The following is a 22,459-nucleotide window of genomic DNA, read 5'->3' on the forward strand; positions in this document are numbered from 1 at the left end:
AAACATCAGTTTTAGTACAACTGTTAACACAGGACACTTGGGACTTCAGTAGTGCAAACTGGCAAATTTCCCAAACTATTGGATGTCATTCCAATTAATACCCCAACACACTTCTAATTCATTTATTTTTCAGAAGTTACACAATGTTGTAATAAATTTCCGGCGAACCTAGTCATTTTAAAGGGAGCACAGTAACTGGGTTCCTGGCGTGTTAAAAGGAGCATGGGACCCAGGTTCTCGTTTTGTTTAATGGAGTGCGGGAAGCAAGTATATTAATGGGAGCATGGGAATCAGCAGGTGCCAAACCAAAGGGATCTCCAAATAATTGGATAGCAGATTCGAGTTTTAGTGCATTATTAATCAGTTAATAAATTAGTTGGAATGAAAAGGGAAATACCAACAATGCTGAACAGGTCAGACAGCACTTTTATGTGGATAAAATGAGTTAACGTTTCAGGTTGATTATCTTTCACCAAATTATTTATCAAGCTGAAAAGTCAATGTTCTCTCCTCAGCCTGCCTTGCTGAATATTTCCAGCATTTTCTGTTTGTTTTTGATTTCCAACAGTTGCAGTATTTTACATTTGATGAACGTGGCTGGATATGTCCAAGCATCAGCAGTAATTCTTCAGCTTGCCATGTATTCAGTATTTTGACATCAGCACTTCAAGGTTCTTGGTTCCCTAATAAGTCACTTTACAAACTTGACCTTGTGCCATGAGCTAAATACTCCCAAGCTTAAAGAACACAACCCTGACTCCAACCTGCTTCTGGAAACTACTTCAGCAATAATCTTTAACACTCTTTCAGAAGCTGTTTGAAAAAGAGACCATAGACCAATACTCCCAAGCTTGCCAAGGTATTTTTGCATTGCTCCTTCCGGTCATATAGTAGACAGCTTGCAAAAACCTAAAAATAATTGCCCAGCAGTGTCCTGTCAGGGCTTCGAGAGTGTAAAATTAAGAAGAGAGCTAAATGCTTTAGTTTCTAACTTGAAAATAAGTGCAGAACTGATTTTTTGTTATAGCTTCAAGTGAACACTCATCACCTTATTCAGGGACCAACGGATAGGCCAGTGAATAAGAGCATCCTCTATTTGGCCCTGAGTATTGATCACTGCAGGCTAAAAGGAGTGCCAGAGCTACAGTCACGCATGTAAATGTCATGCCAGCACCAAAGCAACCGATAAAAGGGTTTTTATGGCACGGGCTTCAACTGGTGCATGCATATCTGACATCACGTTAGACATGTACCAGTTGGAATCTGTGGCCTCTGGCCTGTAAGGTCTTGGTGTTAAGTCACTATGAATGTTCACATTTATGAAGTAAGGCTTCATTTCATGCACCTGAGCTCTTGAGAGGAATTTCCAGATCTTCTCATTCTTGGCATTATCAACTGGATGACTTCTCACCACCACTGCATGAGCAGGAACTCTTGCCCAGTTACATTTCTTGTAATCATCAATGTTCTTTCGGGTACCATCCTTACAAAGAAGTCTGTAATCTTGCTTCAGAGTAGCTACAAAATATCACACAAAAACACTTTGAGAGATGGGTTTTTGTACTCCTCCCAACCCATTAACCCAGTCCCAGTTCATATAATGAAAGTTATGTACATAAGATGAGCATAAGATCATGATGTCAATGTTTCATTGGGATGTTCTTCAGAGACATAAGAAATTAGAAAAGAAATAGGATCAGTGGCTGGCCCTTTGGCCCACTTAAGCTGGGGCAACCACAGAGAGGGAGCTGCAGAACATGGAGGGATAGGACATGATATTCATTTTACTGGACAAGGAATCCAAACTGTGGGGACAGAGTGGAGGAATTAGGACTAACCTGATAGCATTTTCAAAGAATAGTCTCATTCTGCATAATATCATTCTAAATTACAACAGGTACTTAAATCAGATATCTCATCAAAAAGAAATTCAAACTCATTTTGCCTCTCTCTTTCTTTCTCTGTCTCTCTTTCTCTCTCTCTCACACACACACACACATGCACTCACATCTCTCGTTAAAAATGCAGTCAGCATGAAGTTAGCCTTAGTATAAGCAATGGAATCTGTTTTATTGTTCTCAAAGATACTTAAAGAAAAGCCATTAAATAAAGATTACTGGTAGTTAAAGAGAAAAACTTCATCAGTATACCTGGTTGAATGGTCCCATGGAAAAATTAGCCATATTCAGTTCACAAGATCACAGATCTTGCACAGATATTAAGACCAAGCTCAACAGACCAATGGTTTCACGCAAAATCTTTTGATGAAGGCATTAAAGGCACATAAAAAATTCTATGAGAAAAATAGTGTTCTTTTTAAAATTTAGAAAATCAATTATTTAAATGTTATTTCGGATATTAGAAATTACTGATAGAGAAAATGTTAGCTCAGATGATAAGCTTTCAGAAAAAAAATTAAGTCACCCAATGCCTAGACGTTCAAAGAAATGGTAATGAGTTTAGATAAGTACAAACCATTATAAATGTGGGCTAAGATGACTCAGAAGTGTGACAAAATGTGGCGTATGTAACTAAGGTTTTGTGGACAGTATGCTTTGCATAACTCAGATTTTAATAGGACACAGACAGCTTCAATAGATTTACCTACCTGGGACTGTGGTGTGTTTCACAAAGGCCACATCTCCAGCACCTTCCTTCAAACAACTTAAAAATAATAACCAGTCTAGTTAGTTTTCATAAAACAATTTCATTGCCCAATCTAGAATGTCATTGGACCATTATCACTTACTAAATCTTTTACAAATGAAACCAGCCAGCTTGGGCATGGAGTAATGCACAATTGAGGGATGATAATACCCTTGAAGTGTATCATTCCATGAGTCCTGGGAATCTCTGAGCAAGATCACTCAAAGTGGAGAAGGATCAATCAGGATGGTATTCAGAATTGCATTAGAGCCACGTAGAAGCCCAGAGGAAAGTGAGCATCAGCTTACTAACTAGCCCTCCACTTGCCCACCTAATTGGGCACCTCCTGCCCCATCTGTGAAAAAGTATATGGTTCCCATATTGGCCTCATTAGCTAACTCCAGACCCCAAAACCAAAATGGGAGCACATGATCCTCAATCCCAAGGGATTGTCTTCTATACATTTTATATTGAATCCTCTGAAAACAGCAAAAATAAAAGTACTGATTTCAAAACTGCACACTGAAGCAGATTCCAGAGGCAAAGATGTAATTGGTAGTTTTGATACTTGTGCAAATCTGATCATATAGCTATCCCGCCAAATTGGGGCACAGCTATCCAGCTAATGCAACGTATCATCCACGTTCAGGAAACCAGATGTTTAACTTTAAAAAACATCTCTGCAGACCAACCCTCGCAGCCCACCATCATTACTTTCCCCGTTCCACCACCATACCCCACTCTCATCCTATTTGAAAAGATCTTCAATGCCTCACAGGAGATCGAATAAAATTAATTTTGGTTGCAGAAATTGTGGTGGTTGGGATTTTCTGAGTAGGACATCCTGCAGTGATATTGCTGTTACAGGGATGTAAATGATCCCTTCCTGTTGAAGAAATGATACTTTGTTGGCAGTACTGCTGGGTCTTGAGAATAGCAAGCAGGAAGAGGAATGGACCAAAGGTCAGGGTCAAATTGCTGGATGGAACAAAAAGAGAGGGAGACAGCTCTGGCGGGGAGGTGCTTATCTTCATAAGTCTTCTGTGAGCACAGATTCCATGTGTATCTTTCCAACGAGTACCATCAAGCTTATGGAATGGTTGAATGATTAGATTCCAGGATAATCAAGAGACCATGGTTGGAGAAATGGAGTTATCTTGAAGGGTTATAGGGAGGGAGGAGATTAGAGAAAGAGAGGAGCTTTGAAAACAGGAATGAGAATAAATGGAAGAGAAACAAAGGACTTCAGATGCTCGAACCTAGATGAAAAACACGATGATGCTGGAGGAGCTCAGTAGGCCAGGCAGCATCCATGGAGAAAAGCAGGCCTGCTTTTCTCCACGGATGCTGCCTGGCCTACTGAGCTCCTCCAGCATCATTGTGAGAATAAATGCAGTTATCTTGAAGGGCTATGGGTCTGGAGGTTATCAGAGAAAGGGAGGAGCTTTGAAAACAATGAGGAAGAAGCTGGGAATGGGAGTCAGGATTAATTGGAGGAAAGTTTTGCTTCTTCCTGAAATAGGATGTCAGAAAACAAAAGTTTGTGTTTTTTTAAAGACAAGAGATGTCAAGAGTGCCTTTGGTGAAGTAAAACTAGGTGTATCAGTGTATGTGTGGAGAATGATGTCATGCATCCTGACAACCTGCTGGAGAACACATTCCTGAATCTCCAAAGCAATTCTGAATGTTGGTATCTGGAACCATCAGTTCACCAACTGAGCCTGCACAGCAGTAAGCTGAGCTCACATGACAGAAGTCTGAAGTGAAGTGGGGTGTCAGCGTCTAAGCTGGTGGCTCTATATGTTAGGTTCAGTGATGGGGCACAAATTTCTTAGGCCTCCAGGGGTCTGACCAGGTGGGGAGTTGTTGGCGTTCTGTATCAGAATAAATTATAAAATGAGAGGGGGAGTGTAGAATGTGGGAAGGTAGATTAGATACAAGTATACCATTGTCTTCAACTATTTATTTTCTGCTGCTCCCCACAAACTGTGGCAGTCATTCAGTAGTGGCTCCTCTAGACGGCAAAGCTAATGGATGTGAGCTTGACCTCACTAATCTGTAACTGCCATTGGCAACTGTGTACCATCTTTTCCTGCAAGAATGAGCGTGCTGCAGTATATTTGGACAATGTGATTAACAGGGACGAACAACTGAGAGTGTGTGTAAACAGTGAGGTGTGAGCATGAGTCTTGGTATGTAAAGGTAGAATTGGTACAAATGGTAAATATGAGTTGGGACTGAAAGAAATCAGTGTTAGGTGAGATATGAGGGTGTATTGCATAGACCAGTGTGTGTCTGGTTGCAGATTTTGGGAGATGAGAGTTGACCTTAAATATGCAAATCACTTCCATAAACCTTTCCCATAGTCCTTCCACATCCTGGGTCTTTCACTTCCTGTAAATTCATCGATATGTCCCTTCCACTTCTCCATTATAGACCTGAAAAGCTTTTTAAACCCCTGGACAGTAAGGCCTCTCTCCTCTACTCCACCTCATCCACAAAGGTGTCCAAAGCCTATCTGAAAACCAAGATCCTGTTCTCAGCAACCTTTCTTGGAATAACTTGCATCAGTGGTGAGAGGCAATGAGTACACGTCCTCTAAGAGATGCAGGTCTAGTTTCAATTAGCACTATCCTATGTGTGACCTGTGTGAGTTATTAGTGCATCATGATTCCAGCAAAGTTGTCCAGTGCTATCCAACTCCTCCATAGAACTAAGATGGTGAAATGGAGTTGATGTACAAAAGAGCTACGGTGTTACTTAATGGTAAAACAGACTTAAAGGATTGAATGGTCTTGTCATCTTCCTATGTACTCATGGCAATCCAGTGCAGTGCTAAGGATGTTCTGTAATGCTAGAGGTCCATTTTTGTAGCTGAAACATTTAAACCAAGATCCTAATTGTCCTCTCAGATGAGTGTCAAAGATCATGATACTTTTTTTTTAAAAGAGCAGAGTGTTTTTCACTTTCCTGGCCAATACTCACCTAACAGCCAACATTAGTAAAAACAAATTATCTGGTTACTTACAGGATTTTGTTATGTGCACATTGACTGTTAACATTCAAATCGTAAATATACTTTAAAATCATCTGGTTGTGATACACTTTGGGACTTTTAGAAGTCATACAAAGTACTGTACAAATGTATTGTTTCTCTTGCCAAATGGTTTAAAAATATCTGATGAATAACATATCATTGATTACAAAGCATCCTAAAATACAAGGTGAACTTCCTCCCCAAGTATTCCAAAAACAACCTAAATTTCAAGGACAAACCTTGCTTGATTTTAAGGAATCCAGGAGGACTAGTTTGCAGTATGTTCGAAAAAGAAACATCCTGCAAGGATTAGCTCAATGTTATTGTTCCCTTAATGGGAGAACAATTAATTCAGGAGAATGGGGTTGAGAAAAGAAAAAAAATCAGCCATGATTGAATGGTGGAGCAGATATGATTGGCTGAATGGCCTAATTCTGCTCCTATACCTTATGGTCTTAAACTCAGTTATACATTTAACTAGATATGGTATTAACATAATGGAGAGATTCAGATGCATTTCTAACTAAACTGTTCAATTACAGAAGAGTGGAACCTAGTCTCCTAGAAAAAAATTGATCATTACAAACTACAGAAAAAAATGAGATACCCACTTGAATGCTCCTGTGTAATCATAGTAGGGTTCATCATGTGATCGGTGGCAGTTAACTTGTTTACTTCCTTTGCACAGCTTACACAGCTTTGGGAATACGGCTTTATCTGCACCAGGGACACAACTGGCAGAGAAAAAGTCCGACGCAACTGGAAAAAAGTAGAGATTAATTTGCAGTGTGAAGAATACAATTCCATAAGAGAAATTTCCATATGTTCTGAATCTATGAACATTAAATTGCCAAAGCGAATGAAACCTATGCATATTCAGACCATATGATGTGAAGGAACTCAACTCATTTTTTTCCATTGAAAGGAAAGGGAGACGACGTAATCAGTACAATTGAGTAAAATCACCAATGTTACCAATAAGACTGTAACAATAAGATATTTAAGTTACTTTCAATCCTGCTAAAAGTAAAATAATGGGGCAGATCTTCTGTCTGCAGATTGTGCTGTTTGTTTCAACATGACAGTGCCCCCCCACCCCCTCCCCCCCCCCACCTCAGCCCCCCAGCACAGTCTTCACTTGGGTGTCCAGCTCCCAGCTCAGGGAGTATAGCTTCAGGATCATCTGAGCACAGAAAGCTGACTTTACTCACAGAATGATTTTTGACAGGCAGCACACTAGCAGTCAAAGCTGTCAGTGTGACTGGGGCTATTGAATGTCTTTGGCATTCACAAACATTCAATCACGTTTGGAAAAGTTTAAAAAGATAAAAGTATTGCTAAAACATATTACAAAACACATATTACAAAACACATCAACGTACTAAAAATCAACTGAAGCTAACTTAAATAATCAACAAAAACTAATCACCTCTCTCCAAGCAGCTGATTTCTCCCATTCATCTGAATGACACTTCATGCTTGCACCAAGCCTATCCCATACAGTCTCAGTGAGCACGCTTCTCAGCATGAGAACTGGGAAGCCTGTGGAAGTTTGCATCAGACTTGATGAGGAATGCAAGAGGGCAGCAGCCTCCACCTAAGACTGTTGCCAATTTTGGAAACTGGGTAAGTCCCAGAATAAGCACTGGCATCAGAGCAGAGGATTTGCCTCATTGGAACAGAAGACCAAATGCTTGGTCAAAAAGGTATATTTTAAAAGAGGTAGAGAACTCGAGAGATTTATGGAGGGTATTTAAGAGTTTAGGGCCTTAGCAGCTGAAGTCATGATAGTTAATGGTGGGATAATTAAATTCAGTGATCCTCAACAGGCCAGATTTGGTTTAGTACAAATATCTCAAAAGGATTTAGGACTAGAGATGATTGTAGAAATAAAGGGGAATGCAGCTATTAGGGAATTTGAAAGAAGGGTGAGGATTTTAAAATTAAGATCGTTTGATTGTGAACCAATGAATATCAGCAAATACAGGGAAATAGGTCTAGGATACAGCGAAGAGCACAGGATAATTCATTCAAAGGAGAGTAAAATGTGAAAGGTGGTCCAGGAATGCACTGGAATGGCCAAGTTAAGGGGTAACACAAGCTTAGTTAAGGGTTTCAGCAGCAGAGATAGGGCCTAGGGGCCTGGGGCTAGGCACAGTAATGGCATGGATGTGATACTCAAAACTCAGTTTGGGAATGGTCTACAAATGTCTGGTTTGGTTTTGGACAGCTGGAAAGGATTTTGAGATCAGAGGACAATATTTGTGATTGGGTTAGAAAATTTTGGTTTTGGTCTTCCAAATATCACAGTTGGTATAAATTTTAACCCATCCAGTACTGTACTTTGGTCAAACCATCGACAATTTAGATACAGCAAAGGGATTAAGAAAAGTGGAAGTGAGGTAAAGTTGAGGCCCATCACTGCACATATTCCAGCCCACTGCCAGTCTATTCACACATTCCTCTCCCTCACCATCGAACCCCTATATCTACTCCATTCCCGACCACCATATAGAGTGGAATCACCAGGTAGGTTCAATCTTTTTTCAGTTAACCTTTGTGCTTTCACTCATCCAGTATCATAAGTGTAGTAGGGAATAGTGAAATGGCTCTGTAGCACTGTAGTAGAGAACAGGGGGATGATCATGTAGCAGAGAGGTAAAGGGGGACTCTGCAGGATTGGTACCAGGCAGAGAAAGTCTGGAACTGGTTCAAACCGAGCAAAACCACAAACTGCAGGCTGAAGAGAACAATAGTAAACACATGCCCGGTTACCAGCCTAACAATAATCCCATAAATTCCAGGATGGAAGCTTGCCATTGTACATATAAGGTAAAGACAGAACTGCATATGGCTCATCTAGCACATGAGGAGCTCAAGCTTAACAGGCTCACGTAGCGCATAGGCACTGAAGCTTGACACTGCAAAAGGCTTACCTCACTATGTATACACAGTGCTTGTGGGGTAGAGATGAAGGGGGGAAAGTAGATAAGAAATAGTATAAGAATAATGGAAATTTAGGATTGGGGAGAATTCATTCCAAGATAAGCAACTCCCCTGAGTTTGTTTGTTCTGAAGGTAAATCCCAGACTCTGTGTGAATTCTTTCCGTCTACACAAGCATTGAAAAATTTCTGACAAAAGAAAGCAGCTTACATTTTTCAATGTTGTCCTCTCTATTCCATCTATCTGGATACTTGCTGAGAAGAGTTCCTATTGGGATGATCCAGCCAGCAGATTTTCCTAGACCAGTGTGGCAGGATTTCTTCCCTTCCAACTGATTGAACTGAAATGTACTGCTTGCTTTTACAACTGCTACAGCATAGTAGCATGTCTCTCCTGTAACAATACAATGCATAGTCATGTCAGAGCCATTAAAACCCATAGAAATCTCATTCGTACCCAACAAATCCAATTCAATCCATTTAAATCTATTCTGGTGATGGAATGTGGTTAAAATATATTGTGACTTCTTCAGAATGCACTGAATACATAAGTAATTATGTTCCTTAAATGTCTTAAGCAATGGAAAATAAAATACAATATGGATTGTTGAGAGAACTGTGGAGCAAGGTTTATCACAGGTATTCAGTATTTTGTAGAAAGAGGACCATTGCAATCTAGGTGTTACAAATGAAATGCTGGAAGAACTCAGCAGGTCAGGCAGCACCTATGGAGGGAAATGGACAGTCGGCATTTTGGGTCAATGCAGATGCTTGCTGACCTGCTGAGTTCCTCCGGCATCTTGTTTGTTGCTCCAGATTCCACCATCTATAGGCTCTCAAGTCACCAGTCTAGAAATTGCTGGGCTATCCAAGGTATTGAGATTGATGTAGGAAGGGGACTGTCATAGGTTATAGCAATATGGAAACAGCATCCTGACTTGGAAATAAATTGTTGCACATTTATTATTGCTATATCTAAATCTGGAAACCCCTAACCAAAACAATCTTGGAATATCATCACCAGGAGGACTGCAATAGTTCAAGAAGGTAGTTCCCCACTACTTTCTCAACAATAATTAGGATGGCAACAAATACTGGTCTTGTTGGTGATGCCCACATCCCACTTAATAATTAAAATAAAAACTATTAGTAAGATCCTAACATGCGTCAGTTATGTGCTCAAAGAAGCTAACTGTTTTTTTTTTGCAGAGGATCAAATTTGAATATTTACTCTGAAAACCAACTTAACTGTTCAGGGTACTGGGGAGGATGGTTATGGCTGATAACTTCCAATTCCTTGAAAGTAGATCCTTTAGTGAATCCAGTAGTTTATAAAATATGTTCTTTTAAATGCACAATTTTGACAAGTTATGCAACTAATCATATTTTGTTTTTTTTTGGAATTGAATCAGTGCCATAAAAATAGACCTTTTAATTTAATGAATTTTACTTTACGCAATTAACAAATGCCAACATCTTAAACTCAATTGGCTGGCAGGTAAGCAATTTACAAAGTATTTGCTCTGCCACATTCTTTGTGATCTTTCTAACCAATGTTTTAAATATTAGCCCAGGAACACCTATTATGTTGTCACAGTCCTCCACACTTTTCAAAAATCATTTCAGCAGAGATTCTTATAGAAATTTGCTTTACACACAGTATCAGAATCAGAATCAGAATCAGATTTATTATCATTGTCTTATATGATGTGAACTTTGTTGTTTTGTGGCAGCAGTACAATGCAAAGAAATAAAAAAACTATAAATTATAAAATAAGTAAAATAGTGCAAAAAAGAGGAACAATGAGGTTGTGTTCATGGGTTCATGGACCATTCAGGAATCTGATGGTGGAGAGGAAGAAGGTGTTCCTGAATCATTTTTTTTATTAAAAAATGGCAACAGCCTTAAGCCCATGAACTAATTTCAATTTAAGTAGTCCTGACAAGAGGAATGCACAATTCCTCAATCTGTCAGGAGCTGGATGGGGTAAACCAGGAATTTAGGAGATGTACAGATCTTTGAAGGAAATCCCACCCTTCCCATGAATCTAGAAGAAGACAATTTTAACAAAGGCACTTGGTCCATACTCTTATATGCCTTGGTGATTCAAGTGCTTGCCTAAACTCTTCTTAAATCTTGAGAGAGGACCTGCCGCCATGGCAGTGCACTGCAGAATCCAAACACCCTCTTGGTGAAAAAGTTCTTCCTCAGATCCCCTGTAAATCATTTACCTCTTGCCTTAAACCTCTGCCCTCTGTCCAACCACAATACCATGAGCTACACCAGAGCAATCTTTACAATAATCAGATTCAATATAATTATAAGCATCAGGTGTCATTAAGCAAACACAGATGTCAAATTCATTACAATATAGTAAAAGTCCGATAATCCATCATGCTCTGGATTTTTACGGTGGAGGATTATTGGATGTTATTCAATATTAATACTACAACACATTTTTACTTCACTCTTTTATAAATGTTACACAGTATTATTATACATTTCCCAGTAAACCAGGTAAGTTTAAAGGAAGTATGGAAAGCAGGATGCAGGTCAGTTGAAAGCTCAAGAACTAAAGCTCCAGTGTGTTGAATTGAAGCATGGGAACTGGAGCTCTGGCAAGTTGGAAGGGAGCATGGTAACTGAGACCCAGGTGAGTGGAATGGAGTGTGGAAACTGGAGCCCAATGAATGGAAGTGAATGTGAGACTGGAGCCTCGGTAAGTGGAATGGAATACCAGAACCAAGTCACTGGCGAATCAAAAGGGAGCACTGGAACTGAGACCTCGTGAGTCAGAAGGGAGTGTGGGAACTGGGGTCCGGGGAGTATAAGGGAATGTGGCAAATATTACCTGGTGAGCCAGATGCAGGCCATCAGGATTCCTACATGATCAGATGGCAGATTATCAGAGTTTTACATAAAGAGATTTTGTTCCTTTCTTTGTATTTTGACAAATTTTGTTTCCAGTGCTTTGTAAGCACTTACCTGTAGTTTGTTCAGCTAAAATAGGCTTTAGGCGTCCTTGAGACAGGAGGCCTCCCTCATATATATCTCCGCCATCCACAGTTATAGCATCTGCTGCATCATTCTGCGAATAAGACGTATGTATTTTTTTTATTAGAGTGCTGGTCTCTTCTTAACAATTTTGGGACTTACTGAGGGCATCAATTGATTAAAAACCATGTTATGACTTATGAGACCATTTGGTCCACTGGATCTGTGCTAGCTCCTAGTATAGCAGTCCCATTCTTTCCCCATGGATCTGTATATTATTCTCTCTTGAATGTGGTTATCCAAAACCCTTTTGGAAGATTCTGCTTCCACCACTCTTAAATAGTTTTCAGATCACAACTACTCTATGCAGAAAAAATTAACTCTTGTATTCCCCTTGTTCCCTTTGCCCAAAGTTACAAGTCTGTTTTCCCTGGTCCTTATAGCATCTGCTATGGGGAAAAGCTTCCCAAAATTCATCTAAACCAATCATGATCACATACCACTTCAAATTTTTCCTCAACCTTCTTTGGTCCAGGGAGAGGCACTTTCACCAGTCTATATTTGCAGATGAAAATGAGCAACCCTGGATCTATTCCAGTAAATCTTTTCTGCAGCCCTTCTCTGAGTTTTACATTCTTTCTAAAGTCAGGTGACCAGAAGTGAAAGCACTACTTCATTTATGGCCTAATCAATGAAGTGTACTGATTCAAAACAACTTAACTTATTTTGTACATTATGCCTCTACTTATGAAACCCAGAATCCCATATGCTATACAGACCAATCTCTCAACATGCCTCACCATTTTCAAAGAATAGGCACATATGCACTGAAATCTCAGTTCCTGCACATCCTTTAAAACTGTGTCATTTTGTCCATGCTGTCACTCCTTATGCTTTCTATCAAAGTACATTTCTTCAGAATTCCCTCTATAAACTTTCAGTTGGCATTTGTCTGCCCATTCAGCCAGACTATCTATGTTCCCATGCAGTCTATCTCTTAATGTTTAGCACCCACTCAAGCTGTGTCATTTGCATACCTTGCACACATATATCTAAGTGAATATATGTAAAAAAAAGCATTAGCCCCAGAATTGATCTCTGGGGAATATTACTGCCTACTGTCCTTCACTCTGGAAAACAACCCTTTACCACTATTTCTGCCTTTAAGCCAAATTTCCTGTCCATTTCTCCTCCTGACCCTTTAATGGATGGGCCTCAATTTTGCTAACTAGCCTTTTGTTTGGGTTTTTAATCAAACACCTCAAATAATCCATGTAAAAACAACTATACACTACTTTCATCAACCTTCTCTGTTAATTCATCCAAAACTCAATCAGATTAATCAAATACAGTTTGTCTTTAACAAATCTACGTTGGCTCTCTTTTATTGACTCAAATTTCTTCAAGTGCCTATTGATTTTTTTTCCTCATGATTATTGTTTCTAAAAGCTTCCTGTAACTAAGGTTAAACTCACTGGCCTGTAATTGCCATTCACGTCCTTATATTTGTCACTTTCCAATCCTCTTGCACCAACCACTACCACCTGCCTCCTTAAGTTTTCACCCCCCTGACCCCCACCACCCTATTTATTGAGGAAAGATTTGAAGATTATGGCAAAGCCTTCTGCAACCTCCACTAGGCCTCCCTCAACAACCTAGGATGCATCACATGAAGGCCAGGCAATTTGCTTCCTTTAAGCAAACACAGCCTTTTCACTCCACTCATTATATCTACCACCTCCCCTTCGTCTGAGATGTTGACAACGTCCTCTTGGTAAAGACCAACACAAAATGTCTAGAATTCCAGCTTTAACTTCTAGCTCTATGCCCAGATCATGTTCTTTAACCTTAATTGGCCTCCCATTTCCTGTAACTACACACTTACTATTTACGCACAGAACCTGAAATGTTTGTCTTTTCACAAATGCTGCCTGACCTACTAACTGTTTCCATATTTTCTGTTCTTATTTTACTAAGCATTGCTTTTGAATTCCCTTTTATGTGAACTACCAATCCCTATTCAGTCTCTTTGCCTGTCTAATTTTCCTTTTCACTTCCACTCTTATTTATTCAGCTTGGTTCATCTTGAGATAGTCACCTGATGTATGTCATATTACCTCATTTTTTCTCTTTTCATTATCTCTTTCTCTTTTGTCATCAAATAGTTTTGGATTTGGTTCCTTTCTCCCCACCACCCCCGCCCAGTCTCCTTGTGGGGATCTTTAAGCATCTGCCTGAAACTTTTTTTTAAAAGGTCACCATTGTTCCCTTCAACCAATATTTGATTCCACTTTATGCTGGCCAGTTCCCTTCTTATCCCTTTGAAGTTAACCAACCTCTAGTTAAAAAGTTCTATTTTAGATTTCCCTTTAAACCCTTCCATTATTAATTTAAATTTTATGATCCAATGGTTTGTGCTACACCTCATTCCCTAAATCAGAACCACAATGCTTCCTTCCTCTTGAGTTCCAAAGGCTGGGAAAATATCTTGATCAGGGAAGTTTATGTCAATATATTTCAGAATGTCCTCCACTTCTTTGCCCTTTACTTCAAAATTATTGCAGTCAATGTTGGAGTAATTGAAATCTCTTAATATCACTACAGTTTTTGCACACTCATAGAGACATCCCAAATCTACCCTGCATATCCACTTTGGATCATCCTTCATTCTTCTAAAAACCAAAGAATATATGTCTAAATTTTTAGCCATTTGTGATAAAACAGCCCTTTCATCTCAGGAAATAGCCTAGTGAATCTCTTCTGAACCATCTCCAAGACTAGGATATCCTTTCTTACTTAAGGGAAATAAAACTGTACTCAATATTCCAGGTGCGGCTTCACCAGCCCAGTTCAATTAAAGTAATAGTTCTTTATTTTTTAAACTCCAACCCCTGGCAATGAAGTCCGATCTGCCATTTCCCTTCTTAATTACTTGCTACATCTACACACACATTTTTTTTGTATTTCATGGACCAGAACAACTAGATTACTCTGTACTCCACTTATTGGCAGTACATCCATTTAGATAATAATTTACCTTTCGAATCGAAGGTGCATGACCTCAGACATTCCAACATTAAACTCCATTTCCCAAGTTTTTACCCAACTTATCTACATTCTGTTAGAGTCCAAATATCATCATTCCTGCATGCTCTCCCACTTATTTTCATGTCAGTAGCAAACTTGGAAACATTACACTCTGCTCCATCCTCCAAGTCATTATTAAAGGTAGTAAATAATTCAGGGTCAAGAACTGATCCTTGTGGTACTCTATTAATTATGCCTTTCCAGTCTGGAAAAGACCCATTTATTCTGATTCTCTGTCGTCTGTGTGATAACACACTTCTCCCTTATTGTGAATGCTTATCTTGTGCACCAGATGTTCTTATCTTTTTTATCACCTTTCCTACTTATAACCCATCCAATACCCTTCCTGCTCTTCTATTAATCCTTGCCTCTCAGTAAATTTATACAGGATTGTACTGGGTTACCCCTTCTAATTCCAATAGTTCACTCTCAACTCTATTAGCATTTAACTAATTTCTGCAAATTAATCAGTATAATAATAACCTTGCTATTGACTGCCTCTTTGAGCTCTTTCATACTCTTATCTTAGGCCACAACGTTTTTTTAAGCTTCTAGATCAAAAAGTAATTTCTATTTCAATCTATCCTTGTTGGTGAGGGAGGAGGAGGGTTTTACATTAACATGCCATAGTATATCCTATCTATTCTCATTACACATTTCTTACCTTCTATTTTAGTTTTACTTTTTTCTTCTGTTGCTCCCCATTCAAACCTTTATTTGTCAAGATCTCTTTTATAAGTTTATGATTCTGCTGGCATCTCATGATATTTCTAAGAGTTTTCCTCTGTCTAAGTCAGCTTCAAACATGGGCAACTGCTGAGGGAGTTTGTCACTCACTTTCAAGATTTTGCTGCCTTCAGAATCTACTAAATTATTTTTCAAGAAGGGAGTAAAACTCTTGAGAAAATAGTCATGTTATTTGACCAGAATTCCTGGTAGCATTCCAATAAATCCTCTTTTCATATGGTAGCATTCCAATAAATCCTCGTTTCATATCTAAAAGCTTACTCTTAAGCCAAGTTTTTAACAACCTCTCTGAATATGCTTACTTCTTTGGTATATGTGCAATGATTTTGGCTGTCTTTCTGTATTATAGATACTGTATATGTACAAGCTATTGCAATGGAAATTCTGCCTCAGTTAATGGTGCCAAGAGCAGTCAAAGTTATGTGTTATGCTTCAATCTGCATCTCAAGATCAAAGATAGTAACACTGTCCTTGTGCCCCAGGTGTTCCACTATGAAAAGTGAGTGATTTTTTTCTGCTCCTACCTAAATAATGACTGCCATGAGTTTATTGTCCCCGACAAATGTCCTACAGACCAGGTCTATGAGAAAACTTAGTGCATGACAGTAGTCCAGTCAAATTAGAAAGGAGGACCTCCATACAAAATTTGCCAGAACACATATGTTGAATATTCAATGATTACTAATATTTCTACTTAGATATGTCTGGTTAGTTGTTCAGGACAGTTTGATAACTCGGTTGTAAAATAATTGGATCACAATGGTCATATCTATGACAGAACAAAATAAAGCCCCACCTTGATTGCAAACAAACATGCTTTAACATTCATCCTCTTTACACATTCAAACGAGAAGTTTTCTCCTTCCATTGCCTTTTTCAAATCTTTGCATTTCCTATGTTCTTGTTCGCTAATTACACACCACCTGATGGAATCTTGAGCAGCAAATGAAAGAGCTGGAGGAAATGAATTGAAGGTTGGTTAGACATCAATTGTACATAAAGCCCACCGATTTGATGTTTTGGATTGGAATCATGAGGGTGAGTGTGGTGCTGCTCCTGCAGTTTGCAGCATGTTAGACGAGATTAGTTTTTCCAGGAATTAAGTCTGTCTGAAGCTGCCCTGGTATTTATGAGACTAATCTGGTTAATCGTGAGTTAAGGTGTTAATTTGTGATTCGGAAGCTTTGTTTTGCTACAGGGTTCTGAACATTCAAAAATGACAGGAACTGACTTCTTTAATCCATCAGATTTTAAACCAAGGACAATATTAAGGGAGTATCCCATTCAGTAGTTACTACTGATGCCATCAAACAAATCTTGTTGATGTTTGGCAAAAATGATAGGTTTTCAATGTCAATTCTGGATTAGGCTGCAGTAACTGCTCTGCATCATCTTGTCAACTGAAAGCTCTTGTTGTCTATCTAGAGTCTAGTAGCCCTTAGTAGCTCATTTAGAGCCTTTTCATCTCCAACATGGCAAATATTATGTAATAATGTAAACTCACTCAATTGTTTGGCAACAATTGATGGCTAGGATTATTGTACCGCAAATTGGATAAACTCCTTCAGAAATTGAGACTATGTAAAAGAATAAAATAAGTCTTCAAAAAAAATCATTTTAGTAAATTGGTTCATATTCCATTCCTTTCAAAGAAAATGTATAGAAAAACTGTTGTCGGTTAAGAATTACTTAAAAAGTGTCCATTCAGTTCAACCAGCCTCAGCTGGTGTTTATGCTTCACATGATCTTCCTCCAACCTCCTTGCATCTCATCTCATAACCTACTATACCTTGCTTCCTCATACCTTCTAATTTTCCATTAAATGCATTGGTTCTGTTTGCCTCAACTGCTATTTATAGCAGGTTCCATTATCTAACCAATTTCTGATTTACACATGATTACTTATTATTTGTTGGGGTGTAAATGAGGAGTACCAAGTGTGTCCATTTATTTTTTTATTCTTGGAATAAAGGTCCTCACTCTGAGACCATGAGATGGCAAATGCCAATAAGTCATGAAACGTAGCAAAGTGCGGCGGCTGAAAAACTCCTGTGACAGCAACTGCAATGAAAAGCCAGCTTTATGTTTATTTTGAATGTTAACTTATCAATTTTGTCAATTTATCAATGTTAGCAATTCTTAAATCTAAATCCAGAAATTAATGTTAATGATTTGAGCAGGAATTTAAGACAGTTTCACGACATTCTCGACATAATATCAGAGCCGCTAATCCATTTCAAATGTACATTAATGGTTGCTAAGAAAGCACACAAAAATACAATATATTTCTGTCACCAGTCACAGCAATTTCTAAGCACAGAAAGTATAACTAAAAACTGACAAGAAACAAGTAATAATTTTGTTGTTAGATTACCTGACTCGCCACTTTAAGTACAAATTTATTTATAATTTTACAAACGTTTTCAGAAAGAAAGCATTTCTCATATATGGATGTGCATAATTTTCACCAGCAGACCATGACAAATGGGGATCTGGAGTAGAGGAAGGGCAACATGATGAATGATGCCTCTGATCTAAGCCTCTGTATATTTTGGCAATTCTCTTTTTTTTCTCTGTCTACATCTGCACATCTTTGTAAGTCAATCTTGAACAAATCATGGGTGTATTCAATTTTTTTTTTGCTGAGCATGAGAAGACACTGGCACCGAATAAACATCAGTTTCTGAGTCTGTCACTGCAATAAAATTAACTCTCTCATTCGAAGTTAATTTCACGAGCAATTGCAGAGAATTTCAAGCTCAATTATTGTCCAAGTATGTTTTCCTATAACTTAGTTAGAGATAACTATAGGAGAATAAAACCTATTTTATGAGAAAAGGCCATTACTGAATTATTAACTATTCTTTTCCATCATTAATATTTCTGGTACAGTTATAATCTATTCATTTCGAGTCAATGCTATTTCTAAAATTCCCAGAAAATTTGCTCTGAATCATCTATAATCAAAAAGAAAATCCTACACATTATTTGTTCTGTGCTACTGGAAACAAAATTTTGTTTTGTTAATTTAAAAAGCTAATATTTAAATAAAGATGCCAACAATGAACAATATAATTGAAAAGTACTTTCATATAAATTCCTTCAAAACCAATGTTTAATACTCACAAATAATTCCAGAGACTATAACGGTGAAGAGCAAATTCATCTTGCCAAATTGTAGATTGATGGAATAGAGAAGTTGTGTGGCTTTGTCACAAACCTGCTGTGAGCAGTTTGAGACAAGATTTCTGTGCTCCCTCCCCACCTTTATAGTGCCTAGAAATTGCTATGTTAGCAGAACGAGAGATAAGACTGATGTTGACTTGTTTGTATTATATTTCACCAGAGGACCTAGCTGAACTCACTCCACATCTAATACAATCAACTAATCTTTGTTTGATGCATAAGGATTGCAGAATGGGAACAGAGTACAAATTCTGAGAAGCCCTAGAAGTATTTGCCCTCCTCTTGAAAGCAGCAAGGATAGATGGCACATACAAATAGTATAGTCTAGCAAATCAGAGAAATTATTTTACATCATTTGTATTGCTGTATTCTATCCATCTCCACATTTTTAAATTCTCATGGCACTGAGAGGTTTTTACTTGTTTAATTTAATCAGCTGTTCTCCAAGTTACAGGTCTTATTTAATAATTTAAGTTAGATGCTCAATCAATGTTGCGTTTAGAATGGACGTGCAAACACAAATCATATTTTTGCAACATTACTGTTTTGCATTTGCTTTATCTTGTAAACTAAGTATATTGTAAAATAGGCATCATGACTCTACCAATAAATAGAAAAGTGATATAATTTCTGGACTCTGATATTTTGTATTGTGATAGGAGAATGTTCTTGAAATATCCCACATAAAGAAGGTCTTTCTGTTCCTTATTGTTGGGATTAGATTCTTTCTATTATTCCATCCTCTTCAGTTGGTCTCGTGTAGCTCAAATTTACCTTTTTAGCATTTTTCTTTTAATCATCATCTTTTTCTTTCTCAGTTATTCTTTGACAGTCTGATTGATTCTGGTTATCTGTTTTTTTTATTATTTGTTGAAAAAGAATTCCATCACAGATATAATATCTTGATTTTCCTCACTCTCTTTAATTTGGTTCCTTCCTCATTTCCTTTTGTTGCCATCTCTTTGTTTCTCTGTTCTGTGCCAAACTCCTTGGCTTTCTCCTTTCTAAATGGTGGGGACACCTGGTCAGATTCAGGCATTATTCTACAGATGCTCATTAAGGATGAGGCTGGTCAGAGGGTGTTGCCATTTGATCACTGAGTATACTAAGGAACCTGATACTGCTTCTCCTCATACCTCTACAAACATACTCTTTCAACTGGGGGCACCAAAAATATTTAGAGTGTGTGAAAAATGTTATTCATTTTCCAAGATTGCAGGTTTAAAGGCCAACTGTGGGCCTTACTCTCCTACTTTTTCCCCTGACAATGAAGGGCTCAGGACTCAAGGTAATCCAACAGATATTTTAAGAAATTGACTGAATAGTGGAAAAAGTTTTTTGCTAGTCATGTCAGAATAGTGGAATGATGTACTGAGTGGAATAAGCCAACAATCACCACACGAACTCCAACCCACTGAAGAATCAAAGTTGTGTTCCTCTGAGCAAAATAACTTTCTTGGGAGGTTAAATAGTATGTTAGCTCCCCAGAGGCAGCTCTGCTTGATTCTTCTCCACCTTCTCCCTCATTAGGATTCCTAAAGAACGTCCTGATCATGAATCTGAATTTATGGAGCCTAATAGTTAATAAGTATGAATCAGAAGTGTTATTAGTCAAGGGATACAACAATAAAGTTTTGGTGTATTTATAATGGCACAGTTTTCATTTACTCATGAATCTTTAACCAACTACAGCCAGAAAGTTTATGCATCAGAAAGTAGAGTTTATATAAATAGCATTAACTAAGTAGAAAAATATAAATCTTTGTGTCCATCTCCAAGGAATTACGAAATTCCCATCTCTCACATGAAATCAGGCCAGTTTGATCTGGAAGCTTACTGCAGAACTTAAAAAAAAGAAAAAAAGAACTATTCCTTTGATTCACCTTTCACCATCATCAGAAACTAAAATAATGAAAATATGCCTTGTGAAAGAAAATTCTAAAGCTTTAATCAATGTACAGACAGGGTGAATCATGGTTTATGCTGATTATCAAATATTTACTGATGCATTGCAGCTTCCATGCTTTCTGGTTTTGCAATATTTGTTGAGAATATATTGACCTTGTGACAGCTGGAAAGTTGCAACAACCTGTGATAAAAGTTTCTGGATTCTCTTTCTGATTTTTGTAATTCTTTTGCAAGACTTGTCACAGTCATATTAACTATTTGTTTCCTCATTGTAGCAAGAACCTTTTAAATATTATTAATATTTTAAGATGTGTAACTGGAAGTATTAAATTTTAGATCTGAGGATTAACATCAGGTACTCACAGTTCACATACGTATGAACTAAACTCTGAACAAGCTCTATGCTGCTCTACAATAAGTACATTTATGTTAGTCATGCTACTGGTTAGATGCAGTCTAAATTGTCTCTCAAGTGCCACTAATTCAGGCAATCAGTTCTAGATCAGATACAGCAATATATGAAGTTCTTTTCAAACTCTGCCAAGAAGTACATGAAAATCAAAAAACTACAGATGCTGGAAATCTGAAATTTAAAAAGAAAATGCTAGAAACATTCAGCAGGCCAGGCAGCATCTGTGGAAAGAGAAACAGAGTTAATGTTTCAGGTTGAAGACCCTCCATCAGAACTGGGAAAGAGAGAAAACAAATTAGAAGAAAAACTGCTTTCTTTTTTTGGTTGTAATGAAGAGGCTTGACTTGAAATATTAACTTTGTTTCTCTTTCCACAAACGCTGCCTGGAAGTTAATTCCATTAATCATTCTTTTTACAAAGGACTTCCTGCCAGCTAACCCTAAAATTGCTTTTGACCATTCTGAACTTTTTTCTCCAATATTCTGATATCGTAATTTAATTTGTAGTTGTATTTCATATTAATTGTTTAATTCAATTACTATGCAGATTGAGCATTACTTCTTCTGTTGACATGGTTCCATACTAAACTTTTCTGTCCCTTCTCATGATTTAATAATACCTATAAATGCATGGGAATGAGATTTTCAAAAGACACAAGAGCTCTCCAATTTTATTGAATCATTGGCTGAATTCATTCATCTTATATTTTAGTTAGCAACACAACTGCTTCATAAATCACAAGGTTATCACTTTACTTAGCCCTTTGATTGAATTGTGGTAGATTTCTGATATGTTGAGAGCTTAAGAGGTGGCAGGCGAATAGCTGTTCAACTGATCTCTGGTACTCAATATATTACATATCTGTTTTCCTAGCACCTGCCACACTATTTTATGTTGTATTGGTCATGTAATTCAATAATCCTCATCACTGTATTAAAGACAGTTGCTTATGCCATGGGATCATCCACTGAGCACCTCATTAGTGACAACTTTTAAGATTCAGAGACAAGCAAAAGAATACTATTGCAATCAGTTTCGAAAAAGACAACTAAAATCCTCATTAAGCAGACCATTGAAATCCCAAAGAATGATTCAGGTAGCTGTCAAAAAGCAAAAAAAAACTACAAATGGTGCAAAGTCTAAAATAAAAACATAAATTGGTGGAAGTACTCAACCAGTCAGGCAGCATCTGAGAAGAGAGAAATAGAGTCAATCTTTCAGATTAATGACCTTTCATCAGAACTGAGAAGATTTAGAAAATCTCATTTGCAGAGAAATGGGTGGAAGGATAGTAAAGGGAATGTCTCTGATGGAGAAACAAAGGACTGCAGATGCTGGAATCTAAATGAAAAACACTATGATGCTGGAGGAACTCAGCAGGTCAGGTAGCATCTGTGGAGAGAAGCAGGCGGTCAATGTTTCGGGTCAGGACCCTTCTTCAGGACTGAAGATAGGGAAAGGGGAAGTCCAATATATAGGAAGGAAAAGCAGAGCAGT

The 22,459-nt window shown here is 37.9% G+C and overlaps 1 protein-coding gene across 1 annotated transcript in view; it reads right to left on the reverse strand.

Moving 5' to 3' along the window:
* Positions 1 to 18,748, reverse strand: part of LOC127571502 (serotransferrin-A-like) — a 46,172-nt gene extending 27,424 nt beyond the window's left edge. The window contains exons 1-7 of the mRNA XM_052017921.1: positions 18,583 to 18,748; positions 16,253 to 16,410; positions 11,614 to 11,716; positions 8,839 to 9,021; positions 6,295 to 6,442; positions 2,609 to 2,664; positions 1,346 to 1,518 (exon numbers count right to left, since the gene is read on the reverse strand). Of these exons, the coding sequence (XP_051873881.1) occupies positions 1,346 to 1,518; positions 2,609 to 2,664; positions 6,295 to 6,442; positions 8,839 to 9,021; positions 11,614 to 11,716; positions 16,253 to 16,410; positions 18,583 to 18,622 (861 nt within the window). The 5' untranslated portion in view covers positions 18,623 to 18,748. The remainder of the gene's footprint in view (positions 1 to 1,345; positions 1,519 to 2,608; positions 2,665 to 6,294; positions 6,443 to 8,838; positions 9,022 to 11,613; positions 11,717 to 16,252; positions 16,411 to 18,582) is intronic.
* Between the last annotated feature and the right edge of the window lie 3,711 nt (positions 18,749 to 22,459).

Source organism: Pristis pectinata, chromosome 6 (genome assembly GCF_009764475.1).
Source record: "Pristis pectinata isolate sPriPec2 chromosome 6, sPriPec2.1.pri, whole genome shotgun sequence".
Taxonomy (NCBI): Eukaryota; Metazoa; Chordata; class Chondrichthyes; order Rhinopristiformes; family Pristidae; genus Pristis; species Pristis pectinata.